This window comes from Gymnoscopelus microlampas, assembly GCF_963454915.1.
Source record: "Gymnoscopelus microlampas genome assembly, chromosome: 4".
NCBI lineage: Eukaryota > Metazoa > Chordata > Actinopteri > Myctophiformes > Myctophidae > Gymnoscopelus > Gymnoscopelus microlampas.
Window position 1 is genome coordinate 4,188,815 of NC_139941.1, and position 17,051 is coordinate 4,205,865.

Consider the following 17,051-nt stretch of genomic DNA (forward strand, 5'->3'; position numbering starts at 1 on the left):
GATGGCGGGGAAGCTTTCACACCTGAAGACCAATCATGACATCACAAAGAGCTAAATCCTGAATAGTAATACAACCCGAGTGTAAAGAAATTATCCTTATGGTTCAATCTTTACTGTGGATGTTTATCTGTCTCTCCACTGCTAAACATAATAGACGATCGAATATGTAGCAAACCCTTTCCCAGAACAACGTTTTCTTTTTTGAAACACGGAAGTTAGAAAGTAATCTTCAGGTGAGTTTGTGATGCAAAGGATTGCATAACAGGGATTCAGTTTATACTGTTGCTATGTGGGCAATTAGAATATACTCAACAATTATTCTTCAACTAACTGACAGGAAACTCCTGAGTTTTTTTTTAATACTTGGCATGATGTAAATGTCCATATTTGGGCAGTTCAGTGGAGGACATTAATATTTGCATCAGAGGACTTCATACTGTACGTCATATGATGTCATAGATGTCCATAGATGAACATAATTGGGCACAGTAGCATGGCAGGGTAGAAGAGGTAGGTAGGGAGGTATGAGAAAAAGATAATAGGATTCTAATAATGATTTTTAAAGATAAATGTACACCCGGCTATATAACCCAAAATGTTGCATGTATGAGGCCTACACTTCTGTGCACCATGTCACCTGATGCCTGAAAGTACCTCCCCCCACACTCAGTGCACCCAAAGCCGGATGCTAAGTGTGGTATGTGGCTATGTCCGTTCTGTGCTATGAACTGCACAAACAAAAGAACCAAGAAAATAAGTAAATAAAAATGTATAAATTAAGAAAAACAGAACAGCTCAAACAGCAGATTTGTTGCTGATTTGGCAAGTCTCTTAAAAGTGGTGACTTTTGCACCAAGTGTTGAATGACCCAGGTTTGAAGACTTAATTTCTTTCACAGTAAAAGCGGTCTGAGCTAAACATGCTTTGAAGACTTGCTGCTCTGGTGTTGTGGCAGGCACAGCAGCTCACCGCAACCAGCAGCTACACAGTTTCACAGGGTCACTTCCTACTAGTGTCATTTTATTTCATGATCAGAACAACCTGGGGAATTGACTTGAACTGCTGGTCATCATGATTGGACACGGTTTTAAAATTATGCCAATTGTTGTTTTTCTCATTTTGCTTGATGATATAGTTCACACCACTGAAGGTAGGACATCTGTAAAGTCTGTCTTCTAGCAAGTTGCATTTTATGTTAAACGCTACAGGCCGCTGCTACTGCATATCAGCTTCCTCATGCAGAACATGAGGTGGTAATTTACCTATACAGTCTTTCTACAGTAAAGTTACAGGCTATATAATATAATAGTTTAAGGTACAGGCTTCACTGCTGTTACTTACTATACATGTCACTTTTGTTTATATTATTGTACTGTGAGCAAAACAAAATTATAACATTGATTTGCTTACTCACTCAATACATTTCCTTATGCAGTGTCTCTTGTGAAAACCATTGGTGAAGAACCAGATGTCACTCCAATATGCCCCAATCAGACATTTAATGCCATCCTAATGATAATTTGTAAAATCAAAACAGCAAGGAATGGTGGACACTGTCAACTGTCTTACTACCATGAGAATGGCACTGAGAGTGCTTGTGACTCTAGGATCACACTGTTTAAACAGAATGAGACAATGTTTCTGCACCTCAACAAATTAACACCAGCTGATAGTGGAAACTATAACTGTGAGTGTGTGTTCATTGACGGAACGGCTTCTGTCCAACTCAACGTGACTGTGAACAGTAAGTCCTTATTGTTTTGCATTTTCCTGGCCATAGTGGGGTATTATTTATGTCGGACATTCATTAACAGCCTTTCTTTTACCATCGTAAGATAATGTGACTACATTAAAGGGTATACCCATTAACGTTTATTCCAGAGCACTAGCATCAAATAAGTTAATTAATAATTCCAAGGGTATTGTATTACACATGAATGATAACACAGTTTATATGTCTTTAGAATTATGAATTTTGGTGCTGCAGTGTAACATTTGTTCAACAGTACCCACTGTGTATTGTAGACTGTAGCTAACCAGGCCAACAACACCATAGCAGCAGTGATTATTACAGCTCACCTATGCAAACTACTAATAATGTGTTCATTGGATTGAACATCTGCTGGTCTTTTAGGATCCTAGCTCATGTACTACTACCACATAATGAAAAACTGAGGCAGGGATAAGGGATCTGTTATTACACAAGTCACAGTGACACATTGGCTTGGTGACAAAGGTTTACATACTTTATGTCTGTCTTTCACAGTACCAGTGGTACCAGAGCATTCAGTGGACAACGTTCCCCCAGCGTATACGATGTACATTCTTACAGCAACGATAAGCATCACTGTCATCATCATTGGAATTACAGTTACCTTGTGTATTGTGGGAAGAAAATCGGTGAGAGTTGTATTATTCCAGCAAGAACATTACATGTAGTGTAAATAATAGATGATGGATGGATGGATAGATGGAAATGTATGTATGGTACTACAATAGCATTGGAGCTTTAATTTTTGTTTAGCATTTTTACTATTCTCTAAGGCTAAGCAAATTTCCAAGAGGCCATTTTGAAACAAATGAATAAATGTTTTGTTGTCCAACTGTCCTTTACTTTTTAATTAATTTGTCAGAAATGTCAAAATAGATTATTGCATTCATTTTAATACCAATTGTATTGCAATGTTATTTTGTATGTGTCTTAATGAAGCTCAAGGCCGCTTCACACAATTAGCATGTGCATACAAAACTCCAGTAAAACAGCAAATAGTTCAACCATATCAAGATAAATTAAGATCTAAAAATCTATATCAAACAGTTTTGATCACACCAGAGACCATGAGAATCGGCCTACAGTTAACTCCTACTGCTGTGAAATTTCAATATATTTTTTTATTAACTTATACTTTGATCTTCTGCCCAACAGAAAAACAGTCCAACATTGCAGAGCCTGCAACGTGTGGTAATGTACAGATAGATAGATAGAGATAGTGTGTGTGTGTGTGTGTGTGTGTGTGTGTGTGTGTGTGTGTGTGTGTGTGTGTGTGTGTGTGTGTGTGTGTGTGTGTGTGTGTGTGTGTGTGTGTGTGTGTGTGTGTGTGTGTGTGTGTGTTGATCTATTTATACAGTAGCCTATACATGAGTATGTTGTAACAAAGGTAACAGGAAGGGGTGGGCGGAAGGAGCAATGAGCAATGTGGTCGCACAAAGATCACTCTAAATCAGGCTAGAGCAGCAGTCCACAGGACAATTTGTGGGCTTGAGTTGAAAACAAAACTAATCTAGATACAAAGTAATATAATACTACTTGCTCTGAGCCGTAATACTAGCTACTGAGGTTGAAAGTGTCAGCTGCAGGGGATGAACAAGAGGAATTTATTGTATAGTTCTTTTAGCAGATTTGACTTGAATTACCATAAATGTAATTATTACTTGGAAAGTGAGGCATTGTTCAGGAGGAAAAGGCCAAGGCATTGGTGTCTGTCTGTCTCTGTCTCTGTCTCTGTCTCTCTCTCTCTCTCTCTCTCTCTCTCTCTCTCTCTCTCTCTCTCTCTCTCTCTCTCTCTCCCCCTCTCTCTCTCTCTCTCTCTCCCCCTCTCTCTCTCTCTCTCTCTCTCTCTCTCTCTCTCTCTCTCTCTCTCTCTCTGATGCAGACAGGCCTAAGCCTTTCAGGCTAGTGACATCATGCCGGACTGTAACTTCCTGTAGTAGTTAGGCCTACATTTATTGCATTTTGTTTGTATGTTTGTATGTATGTATGTATCTATGTATGTATGTATGTATGTATGTATGTATGTATGTATGTATGTATGTTTGTATTTACACGTAACAATTTTAGTCTCAAAATATTAGCAAATGGAACTTATTTACTATAGTAAAGGTAGTAATTAATTGTGTCTGTAGGAAGGTCTCAGACTTTGAAAGTCCCCAGAGTAATGAATATTTTATTTTTCTTTGTAGGAGCCGGTGGACAGCATTGAGCCTTACAGCACCTTCATACAGACAGAAAACGCACTTTATTCTCTCCCTTGAAAAAGCAGTCATCAAGACACGCAAAAACAAATAATCAATACACGTTAATAATGACCAATTAAATCAGAGCTGTTGTTTTAACTAAAACAATTTAAAACGCTGTATTTCAACAACTTCTTGTTACTAAAAAACAGCTTTGATATCTTCCAATCAGGTGTCTTCAATGACATCCACTTAAATAAAGACAGTGGCAGAATTTCAGTCTATTGATCTCAGTGCTGCATTCAACACAGTCGACTAGGCTACAACATGTTACTAGACAGACTGGACAACTGGGTGGGACTTTCTGCCACAGTACTAAACTGGTTTGGATCATATCAATCTGGGAACCCATCGTCAAAAAAAAGGAAAAACAGCGCCAGGATCATATAGATCATATAGGGCAGGGACTATACTTTGAGTCACATCTGTGCTAGACAAGAAAGACATGCTGAGTTCCACAATTCTCCATTCTGGCGCCTTCAACATCTACTGTCATCATGGTCATAGCCTCTGCCCCTTCCATTCCCCTCTCCTGATCCCGCTATGGCGCGATTCAGCGAAGACCCGCTATGATTGGCCAGTCACTGCAACCTGTATTTTGCAATCTGGCCCCTATTAGGCCAGACTATCAATCATGCCCCTTGCTGATGAGACTCTGTCCGAATGTTATTTACTGCTGGTTTGTTGATTCATGTGTCAGTTTTCATTTGATTTTAAAGCTTTCATGTCATTCAGTTTTACAACACATTTAAAGTCTTTGTCATGGTCCTTCAAACGTGTATAACAAGTTTTAACTGAAAATTCCACTCTGAGCCATTGCAGGTGTTTTTCTCTCACATTTCTAAAGCCTTTTCAACTGCAATGAAGGGGGAGGGGGGGTTTGCCTGTCAACCATCACCTCTACTTAGGGCCAACATTCTGTTTTGTTTTTGTTACATCATGAACCATCCAGACCTGTATGTGTATGTGTGTGTGTGTGTGTGTGTGTGTGTATTCTGCCCTGTATTCTAATTGGAAATACATGAATGTTAGTGACTATGTACCAATGTACGAGAAAATAAATGATGCTATGCTGCCCCCTAGAGAGACTAAATGGTATGGCTCATGTGGGCTGCTACACCATGGACAAGTGACTGTGGCTTCTGCATGTCGCTAATATTCTACAATCATGATTGTTGTAGACACACTTTGACATCTCTTGTTTAATTAAATTATATTGCTGTCCATATGTTCATAGAGCAGAATAGACATATGACGTTTATCTCAAAGTCATCTTTTGGCTTTGGTTTGGGGTACCTTATCGTCACAGCATCTTTACCACCTGTTTGACAGCTGCTTGACTCCCCTGAACAGCACAGACTGCAGCTACACGGTAAAAGATCGTACCAGTGCATAGGTCGGTAGCATGGCTGGCACATGTAAGGCAGTGGTGTAAAGTAACTAAGTACATCAAGTACTGTACTTAAGTACAATTTTCAGGTATTTTTAATTTTGAGTACTTCCAATTGTCTACTATTTTACTGCTACTCCACTACATCTCAGAGGCATGTACTACTCCACTACAATTATTTGAAAACTTTAGTTACTAGTTACTTTATAGAGGCATTACCCACTTCTTCAGCCTTATATACATTTAGGCCATTTGAAAATAGCAGATCTACAAGCTTGCGCGTCACAATGCTTGTAGATCTGCTATTTTCAAAAGATTTGTATCGATTTTATACATTTGAAAACTTGAAATGGGACAGTCTGCATAATGAGTACTTTCTACTTGTGATACTTTAAGTACATTTTACCAATACTTTTCTACTTACTCAAGTAAATTTAGAATTCCTGACTTTTACTTGTAAAAGAGTATTTCTACATTGTATTGATACTTTTACTTAAGTGAAACTTTTGCCACCACTGCATTAAGGTGCGATTCATATTTTACTTTTTGAATCACCCAGGGCCAGCCTACATGGCATGCACCTGGATAGCTCCATAAAGAACCTCTCACTCCGCTATACAGCTCCGAGATGAGGTTCTATGTCGTTGTCATCCAGGATCGGTGGAACGTCCGCCAAGGCTCCGCTGTTTACCCTTATGTATACCTCGTATCCCAAAACTAATGGTAGATTCCAAACCGCACGGATGTTTAAGGTTTGGTCGGGGGCATAATATTTTAGGTCGGCAGCGAAACTACCCGTTTAAATCGCTTATTTAGTCAGCCTGTGGCCTAGCTCCATAAAGAACCTCTCCGGAGGGAGTGAGAGGTTCTTTATGGAGCTACCTGTGGCCATGTTTCCCATTCAACCCGGAAACCCCCCTACGTCCGCTGCCAGTACTGCTCCCGGTTTGACTACAAGGGGACACGTTTCTTATTGATAGCCTGGTTCCAGACGAATCTGAAAAAATTGCCCTCAACACGCAGTGCTTCTACAGTACACTCTGGTCTGGCCATGCCGGCTACAATAGCAAACAGCTGCGTCCTCGCAGACGAGACTTTTAGGGCGTGAACGCCGGCTATCTTACCGGTTCAGCGTGCGTTGCCAGATTTTGTAAGAGAAATAAGCAACCAGTTCTTGGAAAACAATATAAGATCAGCTACTTAAAGTAGCTGATCTTCAAGCTCACAACGCCTTGTGAGCTTGTATACAGATATACAGTATATCTGCTATTTTCAAAAATATCTTGAAAAGAAAAAGTTAAATATATTTGAAATTGTTTAACAACAAAAAACTGGTGCGTGGCTCCCTGGCAGTGGCACACTATTTTCAGATGGGGGTCTGCGAAGAACAATTTGGAAGGGAGCCCAAATAAGCAACTACACTTTAAAAACAAGCAAAAATAAACAAAAAACGCAACCCGCAGCTACTACCAATATTTTACAAGCGACATTACAGAAAAACAAGTCCAAAGTCGCTTATAATAAGCGGACATCATGGCAACCCAACCGCTAACGGCTCATTCAAAAAAATGCGCTTCATTCTCAATCCACACAGTTCAGAGTCTTCATGACTTCATGGTGGTTCATGCTTTTTTTTTTTTTTTAACGCTTGCATGATTGATAACACAAATGGCTCATCTTGTTCAAGCACTTCTACTGGCTATCTTCTCAGAAGGTAGGTTAAATAATCTCATTTCATTATCTAGCTAAATGTTTTGATGTGTGTATTCTGCCCTGTATTCTAATTGGAAATACATGAATGTTAGTGACTATGTACCAATGTACGAGAAAATAAATGAAAACATCACCATAATGCAATGTTAGTGGTCGTAGATGATGATGATAACAGTCAGTTTATTGATAGCCTCTATTCAACTAATGATACCCATTATTATCTTAAGTAAAGTAATTAACAGTAGAAAATGACGGTGCAATAAGTCGCATATAGATAGATACTTTCTATCAGTGGGTAGGCTATTGCAGCTAATCTCTAAACTAATCTCTAAGACACCCTTACAACACGTTCAAAACAAGTAGTGCAATTTGCACTACTTGTTTTGTTTTGAACGTGCAAACGATGTGCACAACTGTACATTTTTTTCCAGTTTATGCATGGAGGGCGGTAGTATGTGGAGATGGCTGCATACTGGGACACAGATTTCCATGTTGTTTTTAAATAGAAAATAAAACAAACTTTAGTGCATGCATGTCATTCTAAAAGTTCCAGTCAAAGAGCTGCACAAATGTAAATTATTCATTTATGTAATTGCCCAGTGCCACCTGGTGTGACATACGATATTGTTAACAAAAGGTAACTACAATGCCCCAATTTGTCTTGCAGAACCTAACCTTAAAGCCCCTCCCACAACATTTGTTTCTAGATAATAATGGTTAAAGATCAGTTTCAAATGCAAAAACTGGTCCCCTCTTCTAAAAAATAAAAAAGGAGAACACATTTTGAGGAAATAAAGAGACACATCATTAGTGGTTTGATATGCAGTATGCACTATGCATCCGTTCATACAGTCAATGGTATATGTTCCTATAACTGTCACCTCCTCCTCCTATAGGTCTATCAGAGATGATCCAAACACAGGATCATGTATGGGTCATGGTGGGAGAGGACGCACGTTTCACCTGTCAACTCACACAACCCAAGAATGTTGTTCAAATTACATGGAAGAAAATGTTATCTGTAGGAACGGAGAATGTTGCAACCTATAACGAACGTGATGGCACCAGGATCATCCCTCCTTTTCAGGGGAAATATGAGTTTAAAGACACAGGACTGCAGAGTAGTACCATAGTGGTCAGGAATGTGACCAAAGCAGACAAATGCTGTTATAGATGTATATTTAATGCCTATCCTGAAGGATCCATCCACAGGAAAACCTGCCTCATAGTTTATGGTAAGAAGTGGCCTGGGGATGTGTGTGTGTGTGTGTGTGTGTGTGTGTGTGTGTGTGTGTGTGTGTGTGTGTGTGTGTGTGTGTGTGTGTGTGTGTGTGTGTGTGTGTGTGTGTGTGTGTGTGTGTGTGTCTGTGTGTGTGCGTGCCTATTTTTGAGAAGAAATTAGAATTTCTTTTTCTTTTTTTGCCTATAATGACGTGCCCAAAATAGGGACACCACATTGAAAGTGGTTAACACTAAACTGAGGCAATGCTAAAACAGTGCAACAGTGCAATGTTGATTGATTTTGTCATATACATCTTAACTAACTGTGTACCACTACCTTGGCTTCAACCCATAACACCCGAAGGGATGTTTATGTACAATTCATCAGTGAACTAGAAAGTAGAACTAAAGTCTATATTGACTTTGCTTTATTGGCTGTTAGATTAAGTAAATCATACTTCAAATACAGAGGTCCGGGTCATAGATGCTTATGGTCGGTATCGGCCGAGAACGTGGGAGTATCCCTGTTTCAATGCACTAGACCCCTGGGAAATGGATTGCTGATGTGGAGTGGCACCTAGCATCAGCTCCCCTTGCCGCACGACTTGATAATGGGCATTAAATACGGAACTCCAAGTGTCCAAGACTGTTTTAGATACACAAATGTCAACATAAATACAATACAATACAGTCTTGATCCAAAGCCAGATTTCCTTATACAGAAAAGATAGTCCATTTATTTTTCAGATAATTACATCACTGCATAACTGTTCAAACTAGCTTTGGATTATTTGTGATGCAATGCATGCATTATGCAATTCTGCAATTCCATAAAGTTTTTTTGGTTTGTTTGTTTACCGTATTCCATGGGGCACAAACTGGTCTTTGAAACAGTACCTTTTTAATTGTACCTGCTGCTACCCTTTTCTAATCTAGCCTCATGGCATCACATTATGCACACACCTGCATATGATGCTAATGTCTCTAAAAAGAACAGTTACAGTACACACCTGCATATGATTGTAATGTTCTAAATATCATGTATATACCTACTTTCACATGCGCTATCGGTGTATATGTACAGTATACCGTACATTTTTATTTGTTCTATTTAACCTGATTGCTCTTTCCCTTTGCTCTCACTCTACCTCTTAATTATTGTTTGTTTTGCAGATCAACCTGAACGCATATTACACATCACAAAACCCAATGGCACAGAGCTGATGGGTGTATCATGCTCGGCGGTGTCCCATCCTGCGCCTACAGTAACTCTGAAGGTCCCCAGACACCAAGGATCTTCAATCTACACCACCATCTATACAGCCAACTCTGACGGTACCGTCACAGTGACCAGTACTGTCACAATGGAAAGGTTCTGTAGCAACGGCACACAGGTCCACTGTGTGGTGCATTTCTCCTCTGGGATCGTCAAGGAGGCATCCAGGGTCATTTATTATGATGAACAAGACCTGCTTTGTGGTGAGAGATGGTTTAAGTTCTGCTATTTGATTCTAGTGAATGTTCAGTGTTAAAAACAGATTGGAGTTTAGTGATCTTCATGGATATGTATGTGGGTGGATTGATGGATGGATAGATGATGTTACTTATGACTCTATGATACTTTCTTTTCCCAGATGTGCTTGAGAAATCTGAAGCATATAAGATTTTTTTGAGTAAGTAATTTTTTATCAATGTCTGTCAAATGCCTGTTTGATTAAGTGTGTTCATTGTAGGACATGTGAATATTTCTCATCTTTTCATCACAGTTACAGTGGTTATTTGTGCTGCTGCTGTCATTGTTGGTGTAATCCTTGCAGTTGGATTAGTCGTCAGACAAAAAGGAACAAGGTAACACTCTTTAATAAAGGTCTTGCAGAAGTTCAACTTAACTTCCTGGTCAAAGCTGACTGATGATTTGTCCAACTTCTTCTTTAGGTCAAACAAAGACCCATTGAAACAGACACACCAAGCAAATGAGTAAGTCAGTAAAAATCTCTCTGTCCATCAGTCTGTCTACTGCCCTATCATTAAAGTTATGCCACTGGTAGATTATACTACTGTGTAGCCTACAGTCGTTTGCATTTTCCCACTGCTGACCAGATACAGTATGTAAAAATTATTCAAACTTATGGAAATCCCCATGAGATCATAATGTTAATACATTCAAGAATCAAGAAGGTTTTATTTGTCTCTAACTTATACAGCAGCGTTGTTCTCTGGAATTCTTTTCTTTTTAACCTTTCTAGGACAAAGGAGCTTTTGTCCCACCAGATCAGAATAGACAATGATATACAGTCAAACCGAATGCCAAAGCCCATGATATGTTTATATATTTCATATGAATGGTCACATTTTTGTTTAGTTTTATTTGTGGTTATTTTATGTTTATAATCAATTATCTCACTGAATACATCAATGTGTATAGGTATAAACCTACATCTGTATGCTGTCTGTCTATTTGTCTGTCTGTCTATCTGTATTTTATGTAGGCCTATGTATGTTTCTTTGTCTCTGTTCGACTATAAATTCCCCTTTTCTCTCTCTTTTTCTCCAGTGGACTTTTTGTTGGATGTTATTGAGAGTCTGAGACACAAGTCCATGGAAGAAAACTGCTGCTCATCTCTTGGAACTTCATAGTGTGAGTTGAAGACCTGTGACTGTAGACCGTAGACCGTAGAGTTTTCTGTGCAGAGATTTGGGGTAGAGGGGAAAGAGGAGTGGACTTGGGCCCTATTTTCGCCAGTGCCTTACCACTTACCCCTTATTAACTTTTTTTTGCCATTTTTTACTATTTTGAAAAACATTTTTAAATGGTTCAAATAGCCGATCTACAAGCTCACAAAGTGTCGATGTAGATCGGCTAGTTGAACTATTTTAAAATGTTTTTCAAAATAGTAAAATATGGCTAATAAGTTTAGGGCGCAAAATAGGGCCCAAGTATAGATCCCCGGGATCTATACTAGAACATTTGTCTTCACAAATTCATACACTCACCTCTTGTTTTCTCAGGAAATCAGTTTTTTTTATGATTTAGCTGATGGATTGCATATAAATGAACATTATCATAAACAGTTGTAGGACCGCATGTAGACTAGCTAGCCTACATTAGTGTTAATTTAACTTGTCTAAATCAGTAGTTCTCAAACTTTTCCTGCCAAGGACCCCCAAATTGATATATATTTGGCCGTGGACCCCCACCTGAAAATGTTTTTGTTTTTTTTAATCAAAAGGCTGTACGCAGCCAACGCAACGCAGCGCACCTTTATTTGATTACAAATGGAACATTCCTTGCCGCGGATGCTGACACAACATGGCGTGACGCTCCATGGCTCCGGTGGAGCTCAGCCACCAAATGGACAAAATTTGTCCTGGTTCAATTCTTTTTACGTAACGACTACGCCGAACGCACACATCCACTCCCATCTACTGCATTCAAATAATGAAATACTTATTAAACTATTATTGTAGGCTACAATTGTACAGTTTTTGTCCCTCAAGTTTGGAATTTGTCTAAATAAAGTTAATAAAGTGTAACCTATAGTAGCCTCCAAATGGTAAAAAATGCACGTGTCCATTTGGTCGAGACAATTAACACTAGGCTAACAGGTCCATTTGGTTCCATTTAGACAAGTGAAATGAACTCTATGCTACGTCAATTTGGTTTAATTTAAATTAACACGTTTAATGTAGTAGCTAGCCTACATACGTAGAATATTGCTTCCATGATAGCCTATTGTTTATGATTTAAAAAAAAAGTTCAATCCATCAGCTAAAATAAAATGCAAAATGGATTTCCTGTGAAAACAAGAGGTGAATCCATGTATTTGTGAAGACAATTGTTCCACCCCCCGCTGAGCTCTGTATGTAAATTACATTTATTAAATACATTTATTAACCACTATAACACTCGATGTTTGGGCAAATTAGCTACGTGTGCACTGTGCATGAATCCATGATTATTGTGCTCGCCTTAAATTGCTCTGACGTTCCTTGTGGAGGAGGTCCAATCTCAAATGAACAACATTGATGACAGTGACGCAACGCAAAGCAATGCTCCCTGTGGAGCTTTGAGCCTGCTATGGATGCACCTTGTGATTTTATAGTGTGAATTTTGATGAAACACATAAGTCACCATGGAGACTAATGCAGCTTAAACACATTTATTTTAAATGTGCAGTTTGTTTAATTTATATATTTGTATAGTGAACTGATTTGATATACAGTATACTGTATGTCTGTTTATATGCATATTTTGTGTGTATCTTAGCGTGTCAGATGTATGTTTTCTACTGTCTTTTTTTTATATAATGTACAAAGCTAAATTAAGCTTTTCCAAACCAATTGCAGTTCCACAACTCGTCATCCTCAGCTGTGAGTTAAAAGCAAAATATCACTTTGGTAGATATTTGGTTTATGTAGTTACCTTATAATGGTGCAACTTCAATATTCAATATTGGCTGAGATCTTCAATAGCTGCTCCAATGATTAGAAATTGGCAATTCAAAACATTCTCGTTGACTTAAATTGCACAGAGAAACAGGTCTCAAAGTCATTATTTTAGCTCACAAAGGTGGATTCTGACAATGTATTTCCTATAATCTTGTACATTTGCAACTTTGATGTAGAAACCTTATTTTTATACATTTCTTCTAAATGAATAATTGAACCAGTCAACATTGTTAATACATGTACTACAGCATATCCAACAGAATGTGTATAATAACTAGGCCTGAAAACATCTGAGACAGCATTAATGTTTGCCGGACCCAGGGGGTCTGGCTTACATGAGGCTTTGTACTAGCCTGGTAAACCCTCCCTCCGGAAATCTCATTTCCATTCGATATCAGGAAGGAGTCTGGCATGAACGCCCATTCTGCAATATTGGGGAGTTTCCAGCGAAATCAGGACCTAACCGCGCCTATCAGCGTCGTCGCTCATCGTTCTGTGATTGACAGCTTACGTTGGCCAATCAGGTGGCGAGTTCGAGTGAGCCCGAATGAAGCCGAGTGCAGCCTGAGAGCCGCCGACAAAGGACGAACGGCAGCCATTGTTTTTTGTCCGAGTGCCGTCACTTCTTAGTTTCGTTCTTAAAACGGTCTCAAACTTCTTTTTTGAGGCACGGAATTTACTATTAACATATCGTTTGGATAGACTTTAGTTGTTTAACTTCATATATGTGGTCAGTTAATCATGACAGAGCCTATTTAAAAATATAAATTTAGAGAACCGGCAGGGGCGGGGAGTGACACGCATGTATCCCAATAAGGCAACCTATTTTCGGCATGGCCGTCCCAAAAGTCCCGTTGCGTCACATAGTCTGGAGCTCATCAAAATGAACTGCTGATTGGCTTAAGGGGCTAAAACGATCATTGGTTGAAGGGGTTGTCAGTCAACGGTATTACTCCCGCCCAACTCCAGCCCACAGCCAATATTGCAGAATGAGCAATCATGCCAGACTCCTTCCTGATATCGAATGGAAATGAGATTTCCGGAGGGAGGGTTTACCAGGCTAGCTTTGTACCTGTTTTCTCCAAACATGGGCATGGTCACTTTGTCCTTAGGCCCCAGCCATAAAAGTCTGTCCCCCTTATGGAGAAAACAGGTACAAAACATACCCATGGGCATGTTTTGTACCTGTTTTCTCCATACATGGGCAAAAAACAGGTTTTGGTCACTTTGTCCTTAGGCCCCAGCCATAAAAGTCTGTCCCCCTTTCGTCCATACATGGGCATGTTTTGTACCTGTTTTCTCCATGCATGGGCAAAAAACAGGTTTTGGTCACTTTGTCCTTAGGCCCCAGCCATAAAAGTCTGTCCCCCTTTCGTCCATACATGGGCATAGACACAGGCTGACACGTCATGTGAAGTCTGGGTCTAGCAGAACCAGGTCTCCTGGTCTTGTTTAAAGATAACAAGATAAATCCAAACCTAAGTTTTCAGAAAAGGTTCTATTTTGTATTCAGAAATGTAAAAAGAAATCCTGTTGTGATATACATAGCAACATCTAAAATGACACAGATGCTTTCTGTGTCATTTACGTATAACAACGTATAGGCTTTCCCGGTGTTAATTGGTTAACATCACTCTTTGTCCTAGTATGGAGGTATGGAGTGATTAAATCAGTTTTCTCATTTGGTCAGTCTGCTATGGAGTCCATAGCACACGATCAGACTGGGTACTGTATACACAGTCATTAACATTTCCCTCAGACCAGATATGTAAATATATTGAACTCATTGAAATGTGTTAATAAGTTCTGGAACTTTTGTCTCTGCCAGGCCGGACGGCCAAAGGCCGGAAACTATGTTTTCACCCCTGTCCGTCCATCCTGTGTCCATGTGTCTGTAAACAGCTAATCTACAGCACCGTTGGACCGATTGCCGTGAAACATTGCACGCACATTCCCAGCACGACAAGGAAGAACCTCTTCCCCATTTTTTTTTAAATCGGGCGATTTATAACATGCCACTTCCCGTTTTGGCCTTTAACTCTTGAACTGTAGGTCATAAGCTACAACAATTATTTTAAATGTTTTAATCGATCATGATGCAACTCACCACATACTATTTCTGCCGTATTTTTTATTATTTGCTGTATGTTATTTAGTATAGTTTTTCTATTTACTTTTTTTATTCTGTGTTCCTGCAAGGTTGAGATGACTACTAGTTGACAGCTGTCGAATTGACAATTGGTTCTGACAGCTTCACTGCCCATGAGGAATTGACAGCTATTAAATTGTTAATTTGCCAGTGCCGGCTTCTGGCCTTCTGCCCATGGGAAATTGGTTCCCACCGCTGATTTGCCGGCTTCTGTAGCAGTTTTGTGCTTGGTACGGTTTAAAGCCTTTGGATCAGTTTATAGATCTGTATTTGTTTGGTCCTTATCAGTTAAGTTTGTTGTGTTTGTTGTTTAAGCCTTAGTTATACTTTTCCTCATTTTTGTATAGAACTGCACTTACTATGGGGGGTGAAATGCTATTTTGTTATAACATGCATATTATTGGTTATAATTTAGTGTGTAATATATCTAACCACATGAATGTACCTATTCTGTGGCGAACTTGGCAGATCTACAAGTTAACATTGCAACGTAACGTGTTGTGAACTTGTAGATCTGCCGGTATTTTTTGTTAAATGTATCTAATTTGCTTTATTCCCTCTTTACGATCATGTTTTTTAATGTGCACAGTACAATATGCGACAGGGCTGGTATTGAAGTAGGACGATTGATGTAAGTAACCTTAGGCAGCTAGCACCATGCACCTTGTGATTTTTGTGTGTGATTTTTTTTTTATAAAACTGTGGTTTTGTCATGTTTTTAGAAACCCCACCTGGCATTAAAATAAGTCACCAAAGAGAAATGTAGACTAATGCAGCTTAACACATTTATTTTAAAGTGCAGTTTGTGATTATATGTATATTTGTATGGTGTATAATGGAATTGATTTTATATACATGTCTATATACTGTACATATTGTGCTGTATCTTTGTTATGCCCTGTTGTCAGATGTATATTTAAATTAAACATACGTTTCCAGACCAACTGCAGTTCCACAACTCGTCATAAGAGGTCAGAGTTAACATTTCCTCTGATGTGAGTTAAAGCTAGATGCAGCCTGGTTGCCAGAGAAAACCTCACAGTAAGTTTCTGCAGATAGAGTGCAAAAGGAGTGTTGAAACTGAATGTTTTTAAATCCCCAAAATGTTGTGTGTGAACGTGCCTATAATGCGCCTAGATATGGACCATGTTGACTTCATCTTAGATTTTTGTATTTATTTCAAGTAAATACCTTACAACAACCTTAAACATAACCCTTAAATTTAACCCGGCCTAAATATTGGCATGTAGAAATGCATTTGCGCAAATGCACAACAGTAACAACGTGGCAGCCGTATTAAGTTATCTTATTTTGGGGGGGAATTTTTAATGCTTTAATAATGGAGCAAGGGATGACCCCGGCTGAGGCCATTGCACCAGTGGTATGCACAGAACACTTGGCTATCAGGTCTGGTCACCCCTCTTTGTATAAAGGGCTTCAGAATCCCTTTATATTCTTTGAATGCTTAACGTACAGTTTCATGGACATCATACAGATTATTAATAGAACACACGTTGCCAAGACAAGTTAACCATTTGAACCATAGTGGCCCTTTTCTGGGCGTCATAAAAATAACAGAACATTTGGCGAAAAAAAGCTGATCTACAAGCTCACCAGAGGATGTGTTTGCGTTACATTTCTGACATGCACAAAGTAAAGGAATCAATAAAATACTAGGAAATAATGCCCTGAAAAATAACAATCACAAACCAGAGAATAAATTCAGAGTTCCAAAACAGCTGGTCTGAGGCAGCTAGCAGTATGCCCAGCACAAAGACATTCAAGATGAACCTGGTTTGGACTCATTCCATTTAGAACACATCAACAGGTGTGCTCTCTGCACCAGCATTCATAGATGGCATCATGCATGTCAATTGGTCAGAAAAGGAACTTTGTGGTGGTGCTCACCTGGGAAGAGTACGTGCCATTATAAAGAAGGCTATCTGTATGGCTTTCCTGCAGCTAGCTGGGGCGTTCACATTCAAAATGATGCTCTCTCCTGCATGTCATCCCCTCTCTGTTCTGAGCCAGTGGGAGCATATTCTCAATGTGTCCAACTTGTCATACACAATCTATTGTCGTGTAACTACTAACTAACTAACATATCCAACTCCC

General features: G+C 39.2%; 1 protein-coding gene across 2 annotated transcripts; it reads left to right on the top strand.

Annotated features, from left to right (window-relative positions):
• The first annotated feature begins 7,031 nt into the window (after positions 1-7,031).
• LOC311044355 (OX-2 membrane glycoprotein-like) lies at positions 7,032-15,869 on the top strand. Of its 2 annotated transcripts, XR_014600678.1 has the most exons (8): positions 7,032-7,118; positions 8,014-8,352; positions 9,512-9,817; positions 9,973-10,011; positions 10,105-10,186; positions 10,274-10,315; positions 10,893-10,976; positions 14,690-15,869. XR_014600678.1 is itself a non-coding variant. In XM_084055856.1 (7 exons), exons 1-7 carry the CDS (start codon positions 7,073-7,075, stop codon positions 10,915-10,917), a joined length of 879 nt encoding a protein of 292 aa, XP_083911982.1. In that variant the 5' UTR covers positions 7,032-7,072; the 3' UTR covers positions 10,918-15,869. The 2 variants fall into 2 exon arrangements, 1 of the variants encoding a protein (XP_083911982.1); XM_084055856.1 differs by having other exon boundaries at positions 10,893-15,869.
• Positions 15,870-17,051: the final 1,182 nt, after the last annotated feature.